The sequence below is a fragment of the Chenopodium quinoa genome, unplaced genomic scaffold, assembly GCF_001683475.1.
Source record: "Chenopodium quinoa cultivar QQ74 unplaced genomic scaffold, ASM168347v1, whole genome shotgun sequence".
Taxonomy (NCBI): Eukaryota; Viridiplantae; Streptophyta; class Magnoliopsida; order Caryophyllales; family Amaranthaceae; genus Chenopodium; species Chenopodium quinoa.
The window spans coordinates 3,847,875-3,872,007 of NW_018743331.1; the positions used below are offsets into that span (position 1 = coordinate 3,847,875).

At 35.1% G+C, this 24,133-nt stretch overlaps 2 protein-coding genes across 2 annotated transcripts; both read left to right on the top strand.

Annotated features, from left to right (window-relative positions):
- Positions 1-2,690: 2,690 nt before the first annotated feature.
- LOC110737781 lies at positions 2,691-7,985 on the top strand. The gene is made up of 5 exons (XM_021918130.1): positions 2,691-3,380; positions 3,490-3,572; positions 4,360-4,549; positions 6,990-7,373; positions 7,464-7,985. Exons 1-5 carry the CDS (start codon positions 3,294-3,296, stop codon positions 7,485-7,487), a joined length of 768 nt encoding a protein of 255 aa, XP_021773822.1. The 5' UTR covers positions 2,691-3,293; the 3' UTR covers positions 7,488-7,985.
- A 3,461-nt stretch (positions 7,986-11,446) lies between these two features.
- Positions 11,447-20,089, top strand: LOC110737782 (phosphoenolpyruvate carboxylase 2). Its single transcript, XM_021918131.1, has 11 exons — positions 11,447-11,569; positions 11,764-11,971; positions 12,537-12,931; positions 13,156-13,240; positions 15,219-15,441; positions 15,616-15,719; positions 15,829-15,916; positions 16,402-16,556; positions 16,645-17,643; positions 17,993-18,379; positions 19,396-20,089. Exons 2-11 carry the CDS (start codon positions 11,807-11,809, stop codon positions 19,693-19,695), a joined length of 2,901 nt encoding a protein of 966 aa, XP_021773823.1. The 5' UTR covers positions 11,447-11,569; positions 11,764-11,806; the 3' UTR covers positions 19,696-20,089.
- Positions 20,090-24,133: the final 4,044 nt, after the last annotated feature.

Genomic DNA, 24,133 nt, shown 5'->3' on the forward strand with positions numbered 1-24,133 from the left:
ATTTTATCAAAGCTAGCTTAATTTGTGTGGCTAGCTCGGTTTCATATCCATATTCGACGAGGGAACTAGAAGTTTGTCGGTCTACCTAGCTTGGTGCCAAGTTGCTTGTGATAATTAATCAATTTTGCAAGGGCCGCCTAGAATCGAGTAGATGGTCCTTTGCTCAATAGCAGCTCGGCCACCTAGCCCGGCTGTCTAGAAGTGAGTAGATGGTCCTTTGCTCAATAGCAGCTCGGACACCTATCTCGGCAAATAATGGCCGTCTAGAATCTAGTAGATGGTCCTTTTCTCAATAGCAGCTCGGCCACCTAGCTCGGCTGCATTGGAATGCATAAGGAGAGCATTTAAGATTTTGGTGAAATAGGGTGTTTTCTTATAAAGTAAAATATGTTGCACACGTACATAAGTTCTTACATGGTTCAATGAATGACACACTACCAAAAGGTAGGAGGGTATTTAGCATCTTTAAAGAAATGTAGTTGTGGCAATAGTAGTGAGCTAGTGACAATGATGCAAAAGAAGGGACTACTTGTTTTCCAAATACTGTTTATTTGTTTTGAAGGGTTGTCTAAAGGGTGGAAAGAAGGATGTAGGAAGGTGTTGGTCATGGACTCTAGCTTTCTTAAGACCTTTTTTAGGTGGTCAAGTGGTCAACTACTACATTGTTTCTTAAGACCAAATGAACCCTGTGGCATGGCCTGTTGCAAAGGGTGAGAACAATTTGAGTTGGGAATGGTTTTTTGTGCATCTCTAATCAATACTGGAGTTGGGTAGGTAAAGGTGAAGGAGTTGCAAAGTGGTGGTAAAATTCAATTATTTTGAAAACCGTTGATGGTAAATTTGAAAAAAAAAAAAACCATTATATTATAGGAAATTTTACTTGGTAAACGAACAAATTAATTGAAATAATTTTACCACTTTTAAGAAGAAAGTGTTAAGTTGTTACAATGTAATTAATAGCTTAATTCGTTCATTTACCTTTTTGAATAATTTCTTTAAATAGCATGTCAAAAAGGCGTGTTGCAACTTGCAAGTAAAAAAAAAAACAGAAAAGTATATTCTAATACGTCATGTAATTGAGTACCTAACATGATTTGATTAAAAATTGAGACCGAGAATTAAAATCAGTCACCGGTTCATTAATTTATAACTTGTGGTTTCAATTTTACGGAGTAGTTCTAGTCTTCCAGGCACGCCGGTTCCTAACCGGTTCGTGGTTACGATTCCAATGCTTAGTACCCGGATTTTCAACCTCACTTTCATCCTATTTTATTACTTTCTAGTTTCTACTATTCCTCCTAAAACTTAGAGAAAATACAGGTTTACAACCTAGGGGTATTTTTAACTTTTTAACTATAAAGAGTAGGGAGATATGTGACATTTTACATATTTAGTATTTTGCATTAACAAAATAAAGTTGCAACTAGAAACTAGTAGTATTACCTAGTACCTACTCTCTCTTTCTCTCTCTCTCCTAGTCCCCTCTAAACTAAACGTCTAAACCCACCTCTTATGATCATCTTCCTTCCATAGACAACCACCCTCTTTTGGGATCTTTCTCTCTCTCCTCTAGCTACTCCATCACTATCACCACAAATCCACAATAAACAACCACCCACCTCCAAACCAGAATTCCTCCCCATCGCACCACTGCCCCGCTCTAACTAAACCCAAATATTAATACCACCACCGCTTTTAAGATTACCTGCCACGACATACCACCGCTTTTGGTTGCAAATGCCTTTCCTTAAGGGTTTGTGTTGCCCTAATTTGCACAATTTGCTTCTAGGGTGTCGTTTGTTCGGTCGACCGTCTGCAGCCGCGAAGCGGCGTTAAAGGTGGTTGCTTGATAAGCGTGGCCATGGGAGATTGGTAAGGGAAAGAGCCAGCGTTGAAAGTTTAGTCATGGTGATTAACGACGTTAAAATGGAGCGTTAGAGACACCTGGCATAGATAAAATTAAAATTTTTTTTTATTTTTTTTAAGGAAAAATTGGCCGCAACAACACCAACTATGATAAAGGTGCGTGTAGCATCACAACCTTTTAAGGGTGCGGTCCACAGCACAAACTATGTAATTGGGTGCACATATTAGCATAAATGACATTAATAAACTAAAGTTTCATGGAAAAAAGTGGAATCTTCATTATTTTATAATTGTTTAAACATTTTTTAAACATTTTTTAAACTTACATGATTTTCCATCATGCGTGACTTAGTTAGCCTTTTTTTTTCATTTAAGAATTTCTTAACTTCCACCATTTAAGCGGATTCCTTCAAAAAAATTGTGCTATTATTTTCCTTCGTTCGCTTCTTCAATTACTTTTTTCTAATATCGATCTCACATGATTGACTTAGTTTCCTTTCCCTCTCCACTTAATCATATACTAAATTATTGATGAATAAATAAATTAAAATCATTCGAAAATCTTTATTCTACCAGAGTTCAGGATACATAAGTAACTTTATAATACTAAGTCCCACAAAATGATTCAAAATACCAACAATTTTAGAATTGGATTTTAGGATATGCCAATGCAAATTGATTTTCTGGTTTTTGATGTACAACACTCTAATTGTGGAGGTTGAGAGAGAATAATTTAAAGGGAAAAAATTAATTATAATGGAAGAGGAAACTAAGTCAATCACATGAGATGTAAAAAATAGTAATTGAAGAAAAAATGATAGAAAATAATGGCGAAAACTTTTTGAAATAATTCAATTTAATGGAGGAAATTGAATAGTGTTTAAAGTAAAACAATTGATGGAAAAGAAGACTACTTAGTTACGTGAGATGGAAAATTTAAGTAGAATGGATTAAACAAAAATATATATAAATAAAAAAAGCATTAAAAATATTTAAGATTCCACTTTCTCTTTGAAATATAATGGCTACCCAATTATTGTAGTTGGGTAAGATTCCACTTTCTCAAGAAATCTAAGTTATGCCAATGTCATCTATGTTGTTATATACATCAAGTGCATAGTTTATGATGTTGAATACACCCCTCAAAAGGTTGTGTTGCAGTCCATTTTTTTATGTATTTATTTTTTACCCAGCCCGATTTTCAATGCATAATAATTTACTAAAGTGCCGCTTGATAAACGAAGTACTTGTGGAGAAATGGAAAAGTAATAAAATACAGCGAGGACTTGAAAGTTGCAACTTCCCTCGCAGCATCAACCCTCGACAGTTTCAACTTTTCTCGCGGCTTTTCAACTTGGTATTAGCTCATTGAAACATACATATACTTGAATAAAATTCTGGTGAACAAACCTTTGTTATGTGCTAAAATGGAGGCACCCTTTACTCCAATTGTTCACAAAATTGCCGGTGAAGTTGTCGCTAAACCTAAGCGCACCTTCACTCGTCCTACTGAGGTTAAACCCCTTTTTAATCCCCTTAATTTGAGCTATAATTTTCTGAAATTTGAATGTTTCGTGTATTGCTATTATCAGTTATGGTGATGGGTTTTTGTTGGATTTGCAGATTTGTCTTGAGGAATGGTGGCTTTCAAAATTCGATGATGGTAAGGGTTTAGCTGTAAGCGGTCGTCCTATAGAAATTAGAAAGTAAGGATTTTTTTTTTTTTTTTTTTGGGTATATATCGATTTTTATTATACAATCGGGTGTTAGTTTACATCCTCGAACATAAAAAAAAAAAAATAATTAAATTACACTCGGGTGTATAATAGACATCTTGGAGCCGAGGGAGTATTAGTCTAGATTAGTTATCTGTAATTTGATATGAATGTGAAATAGTTTAAACCCGAATTAATGTGGCATAGAAAATACGAAGTATATTTATGTTATCCGATAACTGCTGGATGCCGTGTTCATTATTTGAAACTGCAATTGTTAATGTTGGAATTGTCGAATGCTCTTTTTTCTATAATGGAAGGATATTATAGTGGTATTTTCGTCAGTTGTTCCTGATGGAAGTTTAGTTTGTGCTTTAATTTGCAATATGATGTAATTGATATTCACCGATTCTATTTACATTAGCTAGTGGGAAGTGAGTTATGTGATAGTGCTTATTATTAAGGTTTAGAAGGGCGGATGAAGGGATAGAGCTAGTGCAAATGTGCAATCTCGTCTTTATCATGGTGGTTGTGATGAAACTGTAAAACAGGATGTATTCAGTTATTTGGCTTAGGAAGTTTCACATTGATTTGCATTGTTAACATGTGAATTGAAGAATGCACCAATTTTGTTTGTTATGCAATCTCGTCTTTAATTATGCAAAATGACTCTAAGAAAGGGATTTGAGTGTATGATTGGAGACGTAGTATTGTTGGATGAAGGGAGCAGTAATAGCATACCACCTTTTTAACATTGCTGCAATTTGTTTGCTTGTAGATGTGATACCCCACAACGGAAGTTTCACTCTGCTCCTGCTAAAAGGAGATTTGCGTCAAGAGAATTTCACTCTACAAAAATTGTAAAGAGGCATGGTTGTACCACACTTGAAACTTCTGATGGTTTTATTGTTTCTCTGTGTGGCTTTATAAACAAGTCTCGCACACAACAAAATGGCTTTTCCTCTGAGGTAAGTACATATGCTGGCTGCATATGATATAAGTTTGTAAGCATTCTCGTTAAGACTTTAGCTTTTTTCTATGATCCACCTTTGAATTTTGATAGCATTACTGGTTGGTGGCTACACCATAAAATCTTAAAACATTTCAGCATTGTATTGATCAGGTTTGTCTTTACAATATTTTCAGTTCCCTGGGCCCCCAAGGACGAGATTTTTTATTTTTATTGTTTGGTGTTTGTGTTTGTGTGTGTGTGTAAATTGTGCTAAAAGAAGTTAGATACGAAGTATACTCCTTATTCTCTCTTTTGGCATCTGGTATAGGATTAGGATCCCAGTTGTTTACAGTTTAAGATTGTCAGAGTTAATTGGTCTGGTTTCTAGTCTATGCGTGTGACTTTTTAAAATGCCATTTATTACTGAGACTGCTGACTTCCTGAGATGTTAGCTTTAGATGTCAGTGGCACCCAATGGTGTAATTGATAGCAGCTTTTCAATATTTCTTGGACAAATGGAGATCATTTGTATACACCAATTTTATGCTATTAAATGATGTTTGAACCAATTCATTCCTATTCTTTGCCTAGACATGGAGAGGACTGGATTAAATCAATTTCACATACTGTATTCCTTAGTTGAATTTCTGCAGTAGCAATCTTCTTTCTAATAGAAATTCTCGTCTTTACATAACTTCTTACCCGGTAGGATCTTACAGTTTTCCCCCTCAGTTATAGTATGGCCTTTCATGGCCATGAATGTGCTTGTCTATCACATGGCATCTTGAGACTAACTTATGAATACTGGTGCTCATTAGTCTGCTGATTACTTGATAGTGTAATACTCAACATATTACATCTTATGTAACAACTCATGACATACCACCAAGTGCTAAAAAAGTTGAACTCATCCCCTTAAAGTTAAAGCTCCAGCATGTGAAAGGTGCTATGAGGAATCGTTTGGTGGAGGAATAGGACCGGCAAATCTAACTTAGTGAAAGTGAAAATATGATAGTCAATTAGAAATGAGATGCTAGGGATCTATATAATCGAATAATTGATTGAATTCCAAGGGGCTCTTCCTTTTTTCCTTTTAAAAGTCAGGTTTTCATGTATTTCCCTTCTATTGTGTATTACTCTATTCATTAGTAGTTCAATACTTGTAATCTAACTTCTCCACCCTTTATCCTCCAGCAATAACTCTTCCTCTCAACTATTTAAAATAATTAACTACCTTTTCTTTTGTTGTATACTAACCTTCACCATTTATGTAATTTGTGGACTATAGTACGTCCCTAGTAGTCTAATCTATGTTAGGCAATCATTTCACATTTCATTTCACTTCAATAACTCATGTCGGATCCTTGACATTCTAACGTGGGTATGGAAACTTTGACACTTCATTTTGGACCCAAATCATGGTAATGTTAAAAACCAAGTAGCCAAGTCAAACACTTAGGACACATACCCGTGTTGGACATGGGTACCCGAGTCCTAGTAAGTGATAGCTATATTTGGTTTATGCCGACATCATTGTTTTTGGTTATAAGATTATTGATTGTATTGATGCTATAGCACTGTGATCATTGTAACTTTGTAAGCAAACATAAAAAGGGGAACTTCATGGCTTTTTTTTATTTTTGCCTGTGATGTACTAGTACTATATAAGGGAAGCATAATTAATGCAATTATTTTCTTATTTCCTCTATCAAGATGGTGAACTTATATTAGGTTTTGTTGGGAATTTGTACAACATCCATTAGGAGCATTTGAGCTTGTGATGACAATTGAAGCCTCCCTGTGTGGCTTGGTCTTTCCACTCAGGTCCCACAATTGGTCTCACTAAGCATGTATATGTTCATTCCCAAACTTGTTCTGTATGATTTATAATATTCAACCTGAACACTTTGGACTTCTGGTATCCCTCCGAGAGTTGAGCGAAGTGTTGTCTTATTTCAACCTATTATATGGAATGTGATTATGTGAATGTGACCTTGAATTATCCTAGTGAGCCTATTACTTGCTGTTTTGGAAATTAAAGTATTGTTATAATATCCCTTGACGTGAAGTCAATACCATCAGCAAATGCTGTACTTCCATTTTCTCAACCTTTTGCTAACCTCGGTTTCTAAATGCATATTACTCCTCGCTGAAACATCACAGTAGTACTTATGCCCTAACTCTAAAGATACATTTCAAGGCCCCTCCCTGTTTGCCTCATAGATACTACTGAAATTATAAGTAAACCGTCTCTCTTATTCCCCATAATGGTATGCATCTAATGCAAGTAATTAATTTTACCTAGATAACTTGTAATAGAGGGCAGAGGGAGTCTTGAATTAGCTTTATTGGTTATTGCCCTAGGCATTGTCAATTTGTCATAATGTGAACTGTGACGTATCTGTGATGCCTTCTGAATTTTGTAGATTTTATTGACTAACTTGGCTTCTGAGCAGGTTTGCAGGGATTTCATTTTTGGATTTCCTTATAATTGGGATGATTATGCCGCATCTGTGAATAAAGATTTAAGTCAAATTAACCCTAACGATGTTACCGAGTGTGTCCTGCCGGCTGCTTTGGAATCTTACAATGGTGCACAGCTGCATGACATGGTGCTGTCTCTGTCTGATGCTGAAAGAGATAAATTCAATAAGAAAGTGTATGACAACCTAATTGGAGTGCTGACTCCACAAGCACTGGATGTAATTGAAGCTCAACCCTCAAAATCTACTAGTGAAGCTGATGCAGATGTATTAAACTCTGAATCTCAGAGGACAGAGGCTAGCAAGAAGCGGGTAACCAGATCGCAGACTTCCTCGAAGCAGGAGTCCTATATAAAGGTCAGTATGTTTGTTTTAAGTAATTTAATACTCCGTAAGTAGTTAAGATGAAGACTGAAGAACTTATGTTAGTCTCAAATTTTCATGCAGAAGTCCGGAGTGAAGAAAATGTGAATGTTCTACTAATGTTGTCACTTAAGGGAGCAATGATGTAAACTTGAGGAAACCTTGCTAGTTTAGAACGCATTACTGTACATGAAACTCTTATGGTAGAAGTAGAACTGAGTAATTTAACTTACCTAGAGACCCAATGCTAGGTTGCTAGCACTTGCAAAATTTACATTGACTTAACATCTAAAGTTCTAAAGCTAACCTTACCCAAATGCTTGCATAAAATGAAAGTTACATTTGTCTGTTGCGCATGTTTTTAGCAAGTCTTCTTGATTAAAGGTGTATGAAAACGAAAATAGTGGGGTTTAGGACTTGTTTGGTGATTTGATTCGACATTCTAGGTATCCTATTTACCTTTTGATTTTAGATATTTTGGGTTGGATATCTGAAAAAATTTGGGTTGTCAGATCAAATATAAATTGTAATTTTTCTAAAGAATTCTATGACCAGATCCGAAAAGCTGGTGATTTGATCTGAAAACTCGATGATTCGATTCGAAATTGAACAACCTTTGTTTTGGCAAAGTAGCATTTTTAATAGCCATAAATTTTTGGAGTAGCATTTGAATAGTGATTATGAACGTTTTGGCAAAGTAGTAATTCAAAAAGTAGTGTCAATTAATAGTTCTCATTTACGATTGTCCTCAACAATTTTTGTTTTAAAACTAGTTCAAATAAGGTGAATTGGTTTAAATAAGATAAACCCAATTAAGATAAAATAAAATTATCTGAATTTGCTTACAACTAAAATAAAATTTAATAAAGTTTAGATAATTACTTTAAAATCATGATCAATGGATAGTTGACAAACTTTTTTACATTTAAAAAATATAAGATGAATGAGGATGCCGACGCGAAGTTGGCCCCATTACACCAGTTCGTTATTATAAGAGTGCGCAAAAGGATTGTTGTTGTTATACGTAGTTGATGACACCAAATTCCATGCAATTCTAGCTCAAATTATGTGTTCTTAATTAATTAATACCACTCCATTTTTCAAAGTTGAAAGTATCAAAATCAAGCTTATTATAGTATTATTAATTATACTAATAATACTACATTTAGTATAATACAGGATGAGTGATAATGTGGCATGAAATAACCTTCCCAGCAAATGCATTGGCATGGGGTTCACCGGATGATGTCTTTGCTCAACACAAATACACAATGTTTCTTAGATTTTGACTCTTATCATTATTTTTTTTTAAAGAAAAAATACTTAGATCTACTTAATTACATATTATTAATCATTGGACCGCCCATTCAGTTGATTCGTCATTATAATATGGGTGTACAATGGATTAATGGAGTATCACACTCAAAATTGTTAATAATTCATTATTATTAATAATTATTAATAATAATGAAACAATGTCAAATTTCTTAAAACATGCTTTTCTATTTCTAGTTCTTCACATGGTTATATTTCTAGTTCTTCACATGGTTATATTGGTATGATATAAACCTACCACCACAAACACCGGGCATCTCCAATAGTTGTACATGTTAAATAAATTACAATACATAACTGTAAAATAAAAATAAAGAAAAAATTACAAACTAAAATAGGACGAGATTAAACTCTGTCTTTAGGATAACATTAGCCCTATATACATGTTGAAAAAAATAAATAAATTATAAAATTAATAATAATAATAATAAAATTAAATAAATAAATAAAATAAAAAAAAAACTTATGCTAATTTACCCAGGATTCTCCTATTTATTAGAATGGAAGATACGGCAAAATGTTCCATTCTCCATGGAGGCATGGAAATATATTGTTTGAAACATTGAGTAAGATCGAGAAAAATAAAAAATGATGATAATAAACTTTGTCAATTAAACGTATAAAATATAAATTGACATGACATTAATTAATGTGAACATTACCAACATTCATCCCAAAATATGATTATAATTAAATAAAAAAATAGATTAATCGGCAAAGCTAATCTTATTTAATTAACCATGCGCGTGCCTAAGTGCTAGTCTATATACCATAGCCATGATCAAGCCCAATATTATAGGCCCAAAACATCTTAAATACACCTCCATATTTTCTTTCTTTATGGGAGAATTTCCCTACTCTTAAATTCACACTATTGAAGACTACTCATAACACTTCACTTGGAGGTGCCACCCTCTTATCACCGTGACATTTCCAATTAGGGGTGAGCATGGATAGGATATCCGATAATCCAAAAACTGTGAAATTCAATATCTGATACCAAATTCGAAAAGTTTCAGATTTCTGATATCCGTAAATTTCGAATCGAATATCCAAAATACTATATAATTATCTTTAATTTTGAGCTTTTTTAATATATTTTTTTCAAAAAAAATGTAAATAACACCTAATCTCTTGGATATTTGGATAAGATATCCGATATCCGAAAGAAAATCGATATCCTATCCAATATCCGAAATTATCAAATTGTATATCCTAAATTATCGTATCGGATGCAGATTAAATCTTCAGATAGTTTTGCTCAACCCTAATTTCCATCATCGTGCTCGATAGTTATCCAAAATATTTTAAGTTCCTTAACCAAATTAATATTTAAATTCAGATAAGTTCAAATAATGGCTACATTTAGTTTACCTTAGTTACGTATCACTACTTATTTTAGATCAAATCAGAAAAATTTAGTTCAAATCAGATAAGAAAGAATAAGTTTATCTCTTCATCATTTTGTGTGCGGTCTTTTATCGGCAAACACTTTTTAAGAAAACAATTATCAAAATTACATATTTGAAAAAACGCATTAATATACAACTTTAATATATAAGACCATATGTGATATATTTTTTTTTATTGTGAATTAGCGTCTAAACAAGATCTCGGATAAGGTAAATTAAACAAAACCTAACTAAAATCAAACGCACCCTAAAATAATTTATAATAAGATCAAGTTTTGATGAATTCATATGAAATAAGATCAGTTCAGATCTGATTAGCTGAGATTTTAGATGATTTCAACTAAGTTAAAATAGATAAATATAATACACCCTTAATGAAAGTAAGGAAAAAAATTGCGAAATTTGCTATTATGTGATAAGAAATAGTGAAAATAATTATAATTTGCAATGTCAAAATTTATAACTTATATTTGTTATATCGACATGACTACGCTTCAAATCCCTAATACCCCACAACTACTCTTGAACAAAATCTCACATATAAGAGATAACAACCACTAATCCAATCTATTAACTAATAATAAAACAAAACGTTGCTGACATCATCTCTTCTTCAAATTGTACCCATGTCACTTTGACATAAAAAAATTTCCCGTTAATTTGCTATGATGATATCATCATTAGTTTTTATTTTATTTTATTTATACTTTTACCTTTATTTTTTATCTAATAAACCTTTCATATGCTTTATACTTTGTCCTATCGAGTCTTTTTTTCCAAGGTATGTTAATATTTCAATGTTTAAAAGTGTTCATTGTAATTATTATTTATTATATATATATTTTACAGTAATATGCTACAGTACAAATTACTTATCATGCATACAAAAAATTTACGGAATAAAAAATTTTCTTTCTCCGTATTTAAAACAAATCTCAAAATGTGTTTGTTTAAAACCGTGCATCGCAAGGAAATTAAACTAAGTATTAAGGAAGCAATAAATCTTTCATGGAAAGAATCTCAAAAGAAAAGTACATTAAAGAACCAATCACAACTCATAATAAACTCCAATAATTCATCTAAACTCAACATAATACTATTCTCTTATCAAACAAATTACTAACCACACATCAATAATTTGAGAACCCAAAAAGCATCGTTGAAAAGCATATTCTCAATTGTATTTATTCGAAAGCAGCCTCCTTTCTTAATCACATATCTTTTCCAAAAGATTCATCAATTTTTTCAAAAAAACACCAATTTTCTTTTTGTTTTTTTAATTAATAAAAAATAAAGTAAAACATCTTACTTGTATTTTTGACTTGAAAATACTTTTATGTATCTCCTTCACTCTATATAAAGCCACTCTGCTGCTTCTCTGCATTAGACATATAACTTCTTCTATCTATTCTCTCTCTAATCTCACTTCACCACTTTACTCAGGTACCCTTTTGCCTTAATTCTCTTATAGATTAAATTCATACAATGTTTATGTCATTTTTCTGATTTTTTGGGTCTAAATTATCATAATTTTTCTGGGTTTCCTGTCATTTTGCCTGATTTTCTGGGTCTAAATAATTGTAATTTTTCTGGGTTTTGTTTGTTTGATTTAATCTGATTTGGGTTTGATTTAATAGGTTGAATCTTTGAGGAAAAGAGGGACTGGATTCAAATTGTAAAATGGCGCGGAACATTGAAAAAATGGCGTCGATTGACGCTCAACTCAGGCTTTTGGTACCTAAGAAAGTGTCTGATGATGATAAGTTGATCGAGTATGATGCCCTTTTGTTGGATCGGTTTCTTGATATTCTTCAGGATTTACATGGGGAAGATATTCGTGAAACTGTAAGTTTTTTTTTTGGCTGATTTTGTTAATTTTTTCCGTTTTTTTTTATGTATAATTTGGTTGTTTAAATTTTGCTGTTTTTATATTTAATTGATGATACCATATGATTTATATGATTAGAATTCATGTTAATTTGAAGATCTATTGAATTTCTGTTAATATTTAGTCTTTGATCTTACAATAAAAATAACAATTTGATTTTTTCATGCATAATTAAAATATCTATGCAATGGGTTTGTGGGAAGCATGATAGTTTTAACTAAAGGTAAGATCTTGGTCGTTTTTAATGTCATGATGCTTTAAAATGGGGGAATAAATGGTGTTGTTTAAGGATGATATTGTATATTATGGTGATTGATTTAAGGTTGACTTTATTGGCTAAGTGTTCATTGATTGCGTGATTGAATAGTAGTTGTTTGATTTTCTTGTGCGAGTGATTTATGTAATTATGTTGAATGATTATGTTGCTGTCCTTTTATTGTTAAAGTGATTGTCTTGTCTAGTGAAAGTGATTTATATGCATCCTGAGCTTATAGGACTTTTGGTTGGTTAAAATTGATGTAGGTTCAAGAGTGTTATGAGCTTTCAGCTGAGTATGAAGGGAAGAGGGATCCTAAGAAGCTTGAAGAGCTCGGAAATGTGCTCACAAGCTTGGATCCCGGTGACTCCATTGTCGTTGCGAAATCTTTTTCTCACATGCTTAACTTGGCCAACTTGGCTGAGGAGGTTCAGATTGCTTATCGTCGTAGAATCAAGAAGCTGAAGAAGGGAGATTTCGTCGATGAGAATTCAGCAACTACTGAATCTGATATTGAGGAGACATTTAAGAGGCTTGTGGGGGAGCTTGGAAAATCCCCCCAAGAAGTTTTCGATGCCCTCAAGAATCAAACTGTGGATCTTGTCTTAACTGCTCACCCCACTCAATCTGTCCGTCGATCCTTGCTTCAGAAGCATGGCAGGTTTGTATCTTGTGAAATGTGAATTTGATTTCTACTCGGTGTTGTCTTGAATTATGACTCTATACTTAATTGCATATGCACAAGATAATCTTGTTTCAATAAGGAATAATTTAGCTTGTGTCCAACTCATTGTTCCGAACTTCCTTTTACATTTTTCTAATCATTATGTGGTAATCTTTTAGCATTGGTTGATCATTTGTAATGTATTTGGGTTTATCTTTTAGGATAAGGAATTGCTTAGCCCAGCTATATGCTAAGGACATCACTCCTGATGACAAGCAAGAGCTTGATGAAGCTCTACAGAGAGAGGTAATCACATACTATTATTGCTTGAAAGTGGAAACTCCATCATAATGATCATGCAATAGTGTGGCTTTTTTCATGGAAGTGGAATCTGAAAAAGGGTGGATGGTGGGACTAATTAATTAGTCACTGGAAGGAATCTTAATAAAATATCAAGTAAGAAGTACGGAGAAGAGATTTGGGAAAGATAGTGGTCTGCTCATAAGATATTTTACTCCCTCCATTTGGAAATAATTGCCACATTGTCCTAACCCATCGTAATTAAGGATTTATAGTGATTTTACCTTAACTATTCTTTGTTTTAGTTGCGTCCCTCCTATCCTTGATTTTGCCTTCCATACAAGGATATCATGGGAAATTCAATCATGATTTACTCCTATTACGTAGGACTCGTGACTATTTTTCTGGATGTATGATGTATTAGGTTTTGATTTATTTTCCCGTGAAAGTGTGTATGTTATATTTTAAAAGCATGTGAGGTTCAGTCTACATGTCAGTATGTTAGGTACCAGTCTACATGTCACCATGTTAGGTTCAATCTACATAGCAGCATCCTCTTAAAAAAAATTGTCTGTGACCATGTGATGACTTTAGTTTACATGTCCCTTTCATGACTCGGGTGATTGCTAATTATTTGGGACAAAAGGAAAGCCTGATTCTGATGGAATATACTACAATTCTACAAATATATATTTTTGCTACATTATTAAGTCAACTGTAGTATTATACAATTGCGCATTGTTGTCTGTCCAGCTTGCAGAGACTGAAAACATTTAAAACAATTAAAAGTTCTTTATATGATGACTTGAAGTTGTCATAATCTGACTATGTCATGGTTACCGTATTTGTCTTTAGAGGCGGTAATTGCTCAAATATGACAAGTCCATATATATATATATATATATATATTTTTTTTTTATTTTTTTTTTTATTTTTATTTTTATTTTTTTTATTTTTTATTTTTTTCCTTTGGAAACATTATACTGATGTGCACAGGTTACCTTTACCAATCTTTTTGTATGGATAAAATTACTCCAGGGATAGCTAAAAATACTCTTTTGAGTTTGACAAATTTATTATTAGTCCATCTGGTAAACACACTGCATTTTGCAAGTTCATATGTGTTATTTCTAGCAATCAGGCTGATCGATTCTTAGCTATTATCCACTCACAAAATGACAAGGGAGGATTAGAGAAGAGAATAATAAAGAATTTCAGAAGATGTAATAGGACAAGCGGAGGATATGATTGTATTGGTGGAAATCAAGGCGAAATGCATCAATTACAGCCTAGACATTCACTTAATTAGATGGCAATGACATTCTTTCAATTAGAGCTTACTGATTACTTTTCTCAATGATCCTTTTTATTCCATTCGTTCCATCTTTTATTACACTCAAGGTTTTAACTAACTGACAGTTACCACTATTACCCTTCCCCCATAATTGTTACTAATTCTGTTGCTGAATTATTTCCTTGCCCTTATCCTTCTAGAATAAGTTAGCATAACAACAGCTTAAGATAGTTTTCTGCTGTTACAGGAGTTGTTACCGTGGTTCCTATTCATGCTTACTTCTTGCTTCTCTCTCTCTTCTCAATTCTCCTTCCTTATTCAAAGTTTAAAGTGGTCCTTCCTCAGTGTTATGAGATCTCATATCTGTGTGATGAACCTTAATCTTAATCATTCTATGCTAAATTAAATTTCCAAGGTATAGCCGTTAGGTGCTACTTTCTCAACATTTGATGATTCCTAGATTCTCCACCCATATTTATTCAACTCATTCTGCACTAAATTTTCTTTCCTAATCTCCCTGGATTGATCATATGTTGTTTAAATGTGGAAGATTCATCCTTAGGGTGACCATAATATTATCCTGTATCTGAATAGGTTTTAGTATTTGAGTTTTGGGAGTGATACCTTACATTAAGCTACATCTTATTTGTAGAGTCTCTAATATGTTTTATCTTGCATAATATTATGCAGATTCAAGCAGCTTTTCGTACTGATGAAATTCGAAGGACACAGCCCACACCCCAGGATGAGATGAGGGCTGGAATGAGCTACTTCCACGAAACAATTTGGAAGGGTGTTCCCAAGTTTTTGCGTCGTATTGATACTGCTTTGAAGAATATGGGAATAAATGAACGTGTTCCCTACAATGCTCCACTTATCCAATTTTCCTCTTGGATGGGTGGTGATCGTGATGGTATGTTCTCTTAATTAATCTGCTATATACTTCATATATGTTCGATTTTATGGTTAGGAATAAGTGGGATTACTTTGTTTATACAATAAGTTTGCTTTTCTGTTGATCAGATGATTGGGTTATGGTACTTATAGAAATAGAACGTTTACTTCATTTTGCTTCTTATTAACACAGGTAATCCAAGAGTGACACCTGAGGTCACAAGGGATGTATGCTTGTTAGCTAGAATGATGGCAGCTAACCTCTACTTCTCTCAGATAGAGGATCTCATGTTTGAGGTGAACGCTTAAGATTTTCTTTATTTAAATTTCTTTAGTCTTATTCCTTTTTTGTTGGGTGATCTTATTCTGTATGTGTCTACTGATATTGCTATTCTCTACTTGGCAGATATCTATGTTTCGTTGCAGTGATGAACTTCGTATCCGTGCTGATGAGCTCCACACCTCCTCCAGAAAGGATGCCAAACATTACATAGGTACATCCTTTAATCATGGCAGGTTTTGTGGTTACCACTGTTCATCAGATATTCTGTAGTAGTTGTGCGTAACTCCATCTGTTCAACGTTGTTCTTTTATGTTTCTTCTTTCAAATTGAAACTCCTCCAATACAAATATTGTCATCATGTAATTTGCCAATAAAATTTTAACCATATTTTCCTCGTGATTGCAACATGTTAATTTATTTCCCTGTTGGATTCTAACATGCCTTTAATAGATTATCCAAGCTATCTGAAAAGTAGCTTTCGATCAGGTAATATATTTTGAGCAAGATATACAACAAAAATAAATTAAAAAAAAACTTGGGGTAAACTATCGAGGGCCTCATAAATTTGTTTCCTTATCTATAACTTACGTTATTGATCCTTATTGAATATCTGTATGTAGTATGCTTTCTTATGTACATCTTTCTTGGAATGATATTACATGAAGCACTCATGTATTAAATTGATTTTTCTTGCAGAATTTTGGAAATACATTCCACCAAATGAGCCATATCGTGTAATTCTTGGTGATGTGAGAGATAAATTATATAATACACGTGAGCGTTCTCGCCAGCTGCTATCCCATGGAGTCTCTGATATTCCAGAAGATTCAACCTACACCAATTTGGAGGAGGTACATGCTCGCAAATATATCTGTAACATCAGTATCTTTAGTATTTACCTTGATCTGTGCGCTGACTTAATCTCTTTTGAGCATGCAGTTTTTGGAGCCTCTAGAGCTTTGCTACCGGTCCCTCTGTGCCTGTGGTGACCGGCCAATTGCAGATGGAACCCTCCTTGATTTCTTAAGACAAGTTTTCACATTTGGTCTCTCGCTTGTAAGACTTGATATTCGGCAAGAGTCAGACCGTCACACTGATGTCATGGATGCCATTACCAAACACTTGGAAATTGGGTCCTACAAGGAGTGGTCTGAGGAACAGCGTCAAGAATGGCTCCTGTCAGAATTAAGTGGAAAACGTCCATTGTTTGGTCCTGATCTCCCAAAAACTGAAGAAATTGCTGACGTTTTGGACACTTTCCATGTCATTGCAGAGCTTCCCTCAGACTGTTTTGGAGCTTATATTATTTCAATGGCTACATCTCCTTCTGATGTGCTTGCAGTTGAACTTCTTCAACGTGAATGCCATGTGAAAAAGCCACTGAGGGTTGTGCCTTTGTTTGAAAAACTTGCAGATCTTGAGGCAGCTCCAGCTGCAGTTGCTCGATTATTCTCTATTGATTGGTACAAAAACCGAATTAATGGGAAGCAAGAAGTTATGATTGGATATTCAGATTCAGGGAAGGATGCTGGGCGTCTCTCAGCTGCATGGGCTTTGTACAAAGCCCAAGAGGAGCTTGTGCAGGTTGCTAAGGAATTTGGTGTAAAGCTCACTATGTTTCATGGTCGTGGTGGCACTGTAGGAAGAGGAGGTGGACCTACCCATCTTGCTATTTTGTCTCAACCTCCAGAGACGGTTAATGGGTCACTTCGTGTTACAGTGCAAGGTGAAGTTATTGAACAATCATTTGGGGAGGAGCACTTGTGCTTTAGAACTCTTCAGCGTTTCACTGCTGCCACTCTTGAGCACGGTATGCACCCTCCAATTCCCCCAAAACCTGAATGGCGGGCTCTTTTGGATGATATGGCTGTTGTTGCCACTGAAAAATACCGCTCAATTGTTTTCAAAGAACCACGATTTGTGGAGTATTTCCGCCTGGTGAGTCCTGTGACCCCTTTCCCACCTTCTGTCTCAATATGCTATGTCTATTCCTAAATTAAATTGTCCTTCAATAATTTTAATGGTGTTCTTTGCCAATAATCTAATTAGCAAGATATATTCTTTCAAAAGTACCTTCTAAAGATGAATCATATAAGTTTATTTTCACAATGTAAATCTCTATTTTTGGCAAACTAGTGGTCAGAATTTTGCTGACCTTGTTTTTAAAGGGTCAGTAGGATAAATTTTTGGGAAACAGAGAATGCTGGTATGTGAGGCATCTATAACAGACCTAGTAGTTGGTTTGTACTTTTTACATCCACCACTAATATTGAAATTTAAATCACAGGCCACGCCAGAGACAGCATTGGGCAGTATGAACATTGGAAGTCGTCCTTCGAAAAGAAAGCCAAGTGGGGGTATCGAATCTCTTCGTGCCATCCCTTGGATCTTTGCATGGACTCAGACAAAGTTCCATCTCCCAGTGTGGCTTGGATTTGGAGCAGCATTCAAGCATGCAATTGAGAAGGACGCAAATAATCTCTCCATGCTTGGGAAGATGTACAATGAGTGGCCTTTCTTTAGGGTTACTATTGATTTAGTTGAGATGGTGTTCGCAAAGGGAGATCCGGGTATTGCTGCTTTATATGATAAGTTACTTGTTACTGAAGAGTTGTTGCCTTTTGGAGAGCGGTTGAGGGAAGACTATGAAGAAACAAAGAAACTTCTGCTCCAGGTAAACATACTGAATTTATAAAATATGTGGGATTAGTTTAAATTCATACTCACACCACCCCCCCCCCCCCTCCCCAGTCACAGTCTAGGGATAACCTATTTATACTATTTTGGGATTATGGAAAAGAATTACTTCCCCTGTATCATAATGTTTGCATTCTTTTTACTTTTACGTTATGGCCTGTGTGGTAGTACTGGTAGACAATGGTAATTGTCAATATAATCTCAATGCTAAAGTCCATGGTATATTGGTATTACAATTTTATCTCCATGTCCGTGTATTATTGACTTTCCATGCCTGCTCAATACCTCGTCTAACATGGCTATGAAGACTATAAAGAGAAATGCATAGCTGAGAACTGGGTTGCCTTACCATGGATATTTACAGAATGTTTGTCTTATAAAATCATTTATTGCTCCATAAATTAACTAACTATGCATTATGAGTTTAAGACAATAATTTCTAAGTATGCAAACATGCTGAGACAGATGGACAGTAGATTGTGATTAAACTTTCCAAGATATTCTTGTCTGTTGCATGGTGATATGAGAGAATATTGGGAATTGGAGATTACACCATTTTTATATATAGGATTTTTGGCAAGTTCATGTTATATCCCAAGTTTTGATGAGAAAGAGACAACATGTATACATCTTTTAGTGCAAATTTTAGGAAGTCAGTTTATACGGTTAGCCGTCAAAATGACCCCACTTCTCATTAAATTTTAAGGCGTATCAAATTGATTGTCAGTTTGTCACCTTTTTTTTTTTTTTTTTGGGTGTGTGTGTGTAGAGGTCTCTTGTAAAATTCAGATGTATCTCGTGAAAAAACTAACATCTTTCTTACTGTATACTTGACGTACCCAAGAATGACTAAATTGAAATACTTCGTACTATATTATGAAGCTTAAACTTCTTGAAGATGACAAACCTTTTTTTGCATGTCTCCCTTCGAATTCATTGTTCAATATTGAGGCAACAACCAACAGCTTAACCGCATTTCCTGATTTATGATAGGTTGCTGGACACAGAGAAATTCTTGAGGGTGATCCCCACTTGAGGCAAAGACTTCGTCTTCGTGATCCTTACATCACAACCTTGAACGCATGTCAAGCCTACACCCTAAAACGTATTCGAGACCCCAACTATCATGTCCAGTTGAGGCCCCATCTTTCAAAGGAATACATGGAGTCTAACAACAAACCTGCTGCTGAGCTTGTCAAGCTGAACCCTTCAAGCGAATATGCTCCAGGTCTTGAAGATACCCTCATCCTCACCATGAAGGGTATTGCAGCCGGAATGCAGAATACCGGTTAATCCAAATGGCTGTTTTTTTCCCCCTATGCCTGTCTTCAGATCTTGGCCAGCTCGTTATTTATGTTGGAGCTTGGCCGTCTCTGTGTTCGTGAAGGTTACTTTAAGTCCAAGCTGTCTAAAATAATTTCAAACTAAATCTTACTGTTGTATTACTAGTAATCTATTATACTGCTTGCGTCACAGTGATGAATTACTAATTCCAAAACAATGGGATCAACAGTAATTAATAAAATTGCATAATGTTTTCCTGTTATGAAATTAATGGTTGTAATGTATTATTGGGTTTTATTTACCTCCAAAGGGTCATAGACATTGTACTGTTTAAGTTAGACAGATTCCTGATGTATTTTACTATGAATAACGAGGCAAATGCTTAATTCCTCACATTCTTAAAGTGGAATATAGCGATTGGTTTGCGCACTCCCCAGGACGACTAGTTTGACTACTACAGTTTATGTATAACTAGTATAGAATAAGTTCAAATACTAAATTTTATATAATTTAAGCAATAGTTAATTTAATGCGGGATTTATCTGTGTGGCTGGCCATATTGTGTGGTCAGGGTTACTCGAATAACTCGGTTAAGGGTTACTCGAGTTACTCGGTTAAGGGTTACAAGAGTAACCCTTGACCAAAAACCTCTCAAGTAATCCCTGAGCGAGTAACCCTTCAAGTAACCCCTGATCAAACCCCTCAAGTAACCCCTGACCGAGTAACCACTCAAATAACCCCTGACTGAAATCTTCAAGTAACCCCTGACCGACCCCTGACCAAACCCCTCAAGTAACCCCTGACCAAACCCCTTAAGTAACCCCTAACCGAGTAACCCCTGACTGAACCCCTCAAATAACCCCTGACCGAGTAACTCGAATAACCCTTGACCGAATAACTCGAGTAACCCCAGCCACACGGTGTGGCCAGCCACATTTAATAAAATTTCTAATTTAATTCACAATATTGAAAACTTATAGAACAATATAAATCACAATAATGTGCAACCATTAATCACAATAATTACTCATTATGATATTTTCAATTTAATGTTTTAAAAAAATAAAGACATATTAAAGATATGAATAATAAGGTTTATGGCTATATATTTCGATTATATTATACCTTTAATCAAAATGATTTATATATGCCTATTTACATGTCTCATGTATTACCTTTATGTGTATAAAATCAAGCTAATAAAACATACTCTCTTCGTTCCATAAGGTTGTCATAGTTTAAAATAAAAAAAAAATTTAATTTGCAAACTTCCATATTATACATTTTTATCCTAAAATGATCAAAAGTTACACCAATATAAATAAAAATTATCGTGATATATCTATTTAATGTACACCATATATCTAATTATCTATCAATATTTTAAAATCTGACATCAACACTTTAATATTTGACATCAATAATTAAATATTGATATCAATATTTAAAATATCAGATATCAAGATTTAATTTTAATATTTGGTATCAAAAGTAATTAATATGGAGTATCTGATATTAAAACTTAAATATTAGATATCAACAATTTAATGTACCTAATATAGTAGCTTAGCATCTTCATCATTATCATGAAAATCTTATCAACACTCTAGACACTTGAAGTTGCTTGGTGTCACACACAGTGATCACTACTAGAAATAGGCCGATTTCCGAGGGAAAAATCAGAAATTCCGACGGAATTTAATTCCATAGGAAATCCGACGGAATATAAATCCGTCGGAATATATGGGCTTTCTGACGGAATATTCCGTCGGAATAAAAATTTTCGACGGAAATAAAATCCGTCAGAAATTTCCGGTGGAATATTCTGTCGGAAAGCCCATATATTACAACGGATTTATATTCCGTTGGAATATTTGTACTTTCCGACGAAATATTCCGTCGGAAAAGGTCATTTCCGACGGAAAAATATTCCGTCGAAATCTTATTTAAAAAAAAAAAGAATAAAAAATAACAAAACCCTTTAAAACCCAAACCCTAAAACAGCCCAACCCCCCCCCCCCATTTATGCCACTCTCTTTCCCCTTCTCTTTCTCTCTCCTCTCCTCTTCTCTTCTCTTCTCTTTCCTCTTCTTCTGGATTTCTCCTCACTCCTCCTCCGATCTTCTTCTCCTTCATTCTCCCTCCTCTTTCTCGATCTTCTCTCTCTCCATCCTCCTCTTCTCTCTCCGTCCTCCTTTCCATCAACAACGACAACGACACTACATCGATCAACCACCACCGCCAATTCCAACAACCACCAACAACAACGACGCAACAACGGCGCAACAACAATGGCGAGCCCCCCACTCAAGGTTTTGTTTTGTAGATCTAGTTTTAATTTAGGTTAGATTGTATATATAGTTAATTTTTTATGTAATTGTAATGTTAATTTATAAATTTTATTAGATAATTGTATATTTATATATTTCCTTTAATTTAGTTGTTTAATTTTATCATTTTTTTTTTTAAATTTTGTATGAAATTCTGATTAAATATGTAGATCTACTGGTTTTGATTTTTTTTTTGTGTGGTATTTTTCGATTTTGTTGTGTTAATTTTCGTACTTTTGGGCTAATTTTTGTTTTTTAGGGTTAATTTTCGATTTTTTTGAGTTTTTAATGTGGTGGTGTTGGTGGTGGTGTGTGAAGGTGGGATAGGGGTTTAGGGTTGGTGTTGGTGGTGGTTTAGGAAGTGGGGGTTAATTTTTGGGGGTGTCGGTGGTGGGAAGTTGGGGTTATGGGTTACGGGTTTTAATTTGGTGGTGGATCTGGGTGGGTTACGGGGTTTTGGTGGTGGATATGGGTGGGTTACGGGGTTTTGGTGGTGGATCTGGGTGGGTTACGGGGCTGGTGTGGTGGATCTGGGTGGGGTACAGTTTAGAAGTGGGGCTTTTGTTTTTTTTATTTTTTTTTTCAGCATTTTCCGACGGAAATTCCGTTGGAAATTTCCAGCGGAATTGTGTTCGTCGGAAATTTCCGACCGACTTTTCAAGTGCCAAAAAACCTCTTCCGAGGAAAAAATTCTGTCGGAAATTCCGTCGGAAAAATGGCTTCCGACGAAATTTCCCTCGGAAAATGTCGAATTTCCTACAAAGGGTTTTGCGACAGACTGATTCCGACGGAATTCTGTCGGAAGGCCGTTTTTCGACGGATTTTCCGATGTTTCCGATGGAAAAATTCCGTCGGAATCCAGCTGTTTTCTTGTAGTGGATACCCACATTTCTCAACCTTTTATAAGGTCTCCCTATAAAGATCAAATCCACTATTTACCTTCAAAATCATATCTTAATAACCAAATCATCTCGTATGATTTTCATATAATATCAAATGTATACTTATTAGGAAAAATTGCTTTAAATAATACGACCTTTAGCCCGTCCGCTAAAAACAAGTCGACCTTTTGATTATCCTAGAATAATACCACCTTTGGGGGGTGTCCGCTTTAAACAGGTTATTACCTGTTGGTAAAGAATGGTAACCTGATTATTAGGTTATACGGACACGTGTCATCATTTTATTGGTCAGAATATATATATTTTTAAAAAAAATTTATTTATTGTTTTTAATTTTTAAAAGATTATTTTGTTTTATTTTATATTTAAAAAAAAAAAAAAAATTCCCCGACCATCTTCCCCACCCGCCACCAGCAACCAGCTGCCACCCCTTTCCCCTTCCCCGGTGTCTGCTAGCACCCCCTCCCTGCCCTCCGACGCCAGCCACGCCCAGATCTCCTGCCTCTGGCGCCCAGCCCAACTATTCGTACTGTCATTCCATTCCCCACCCAACCAATCCGAAAACCCTATCCATAAAATCCCACCATCCAACCCGATGGAACTCCCTCTCAGTTACCCAATTCGAAAGAGAAAAGGAGGGGTAAGGGTGAGAAAGATGATTTCGGTGGCTGGTGCAGTGTTTCGTGAAATTGGGGCAGTGAAATCGTGAAATCGTTGTGGTTCATGGTTGTTGGGTACGTGGGTGTGTCGGGCTGGGCGCGCGGTGATGTTTCATGGTTGTTAATTGGGTGGGTGTGTTGGGCTGGTGGCTCTGTTTTGCTGCTGCCACGATGTGAGTTGAGGGTGTAACAGTGCTTGGGGAGAGAAGTGATTGGCTGTGAGTGTTTGTGAGGTGGTGTGTTTAAATGGCACCGAGTGAGTGGTGGAGGTTTGTGGTGGCAAAATGGTGGCAAGGTGAGGTGGGATTGTGTGGTATGGTGTGTGAGAGTGGGGTCGCCGGCAGGTGGTGGGAGGCATGATAGGCGTGTCGCGAACCTAACAAAAATAACCTAACTATTCCTCCTAACTATGTAGTCGGGCAAGTAAGGGTCGAATCCCAAGAGACTAAGGTTCACATAAATTATCTAGACTCAAGTAATTACCAAGCAAGAATCAAACAATGGTGGAATAAACTAAAAGCTAATGTATGGAAAACTAGAATAAATCAAACGAATA

Bases quoted from the DNA above. Each gene is read 5' to 3' on its own strand.
- LOC110737781 (XM_021918130.1), top strand. From the start codon at position 3,294: ATGGAGGCACCCTTTACTCCAATTGTTCACAAAATTGCCGGTGAAGTT. The intron at 3,573-4,359 runs GTAAGGATTTTT...GTTTGCTTGTAG, and splicing joins CGTCCTATAGAAATTAGAAA to ATGTGATACCCCACAACGGA. The intron at 7,374-7,463 runs GTCAGTATGTTT...ATTTTCATGCAG, and splicing joins AGCAGGAGTCCTATATAAAG to AAGTCCGGAGTGAAGAAAAT.
- LOC110737782 (XM_021918131.1), top strand. From the start codon at position 11,807: ATGGCGCGGAACATTGAAAAAATGGCGTCGATTGACGCTCAACTCAGG. The intron at 15,720-15,828 runs GTGAACGCTTAA...TCTACTTGGCAG, and splicing joins TAGAGGATCTCATGTTTGAG to ATATCTATGTTTCGTTGCAG. The intron at 18,380-19,395 runs GTAAACATACTG...GATTTATGATAG, and splicing joins CAAAGAAACTTCTGCTCCAG to GTTGCTGGACACAGAGAAAT.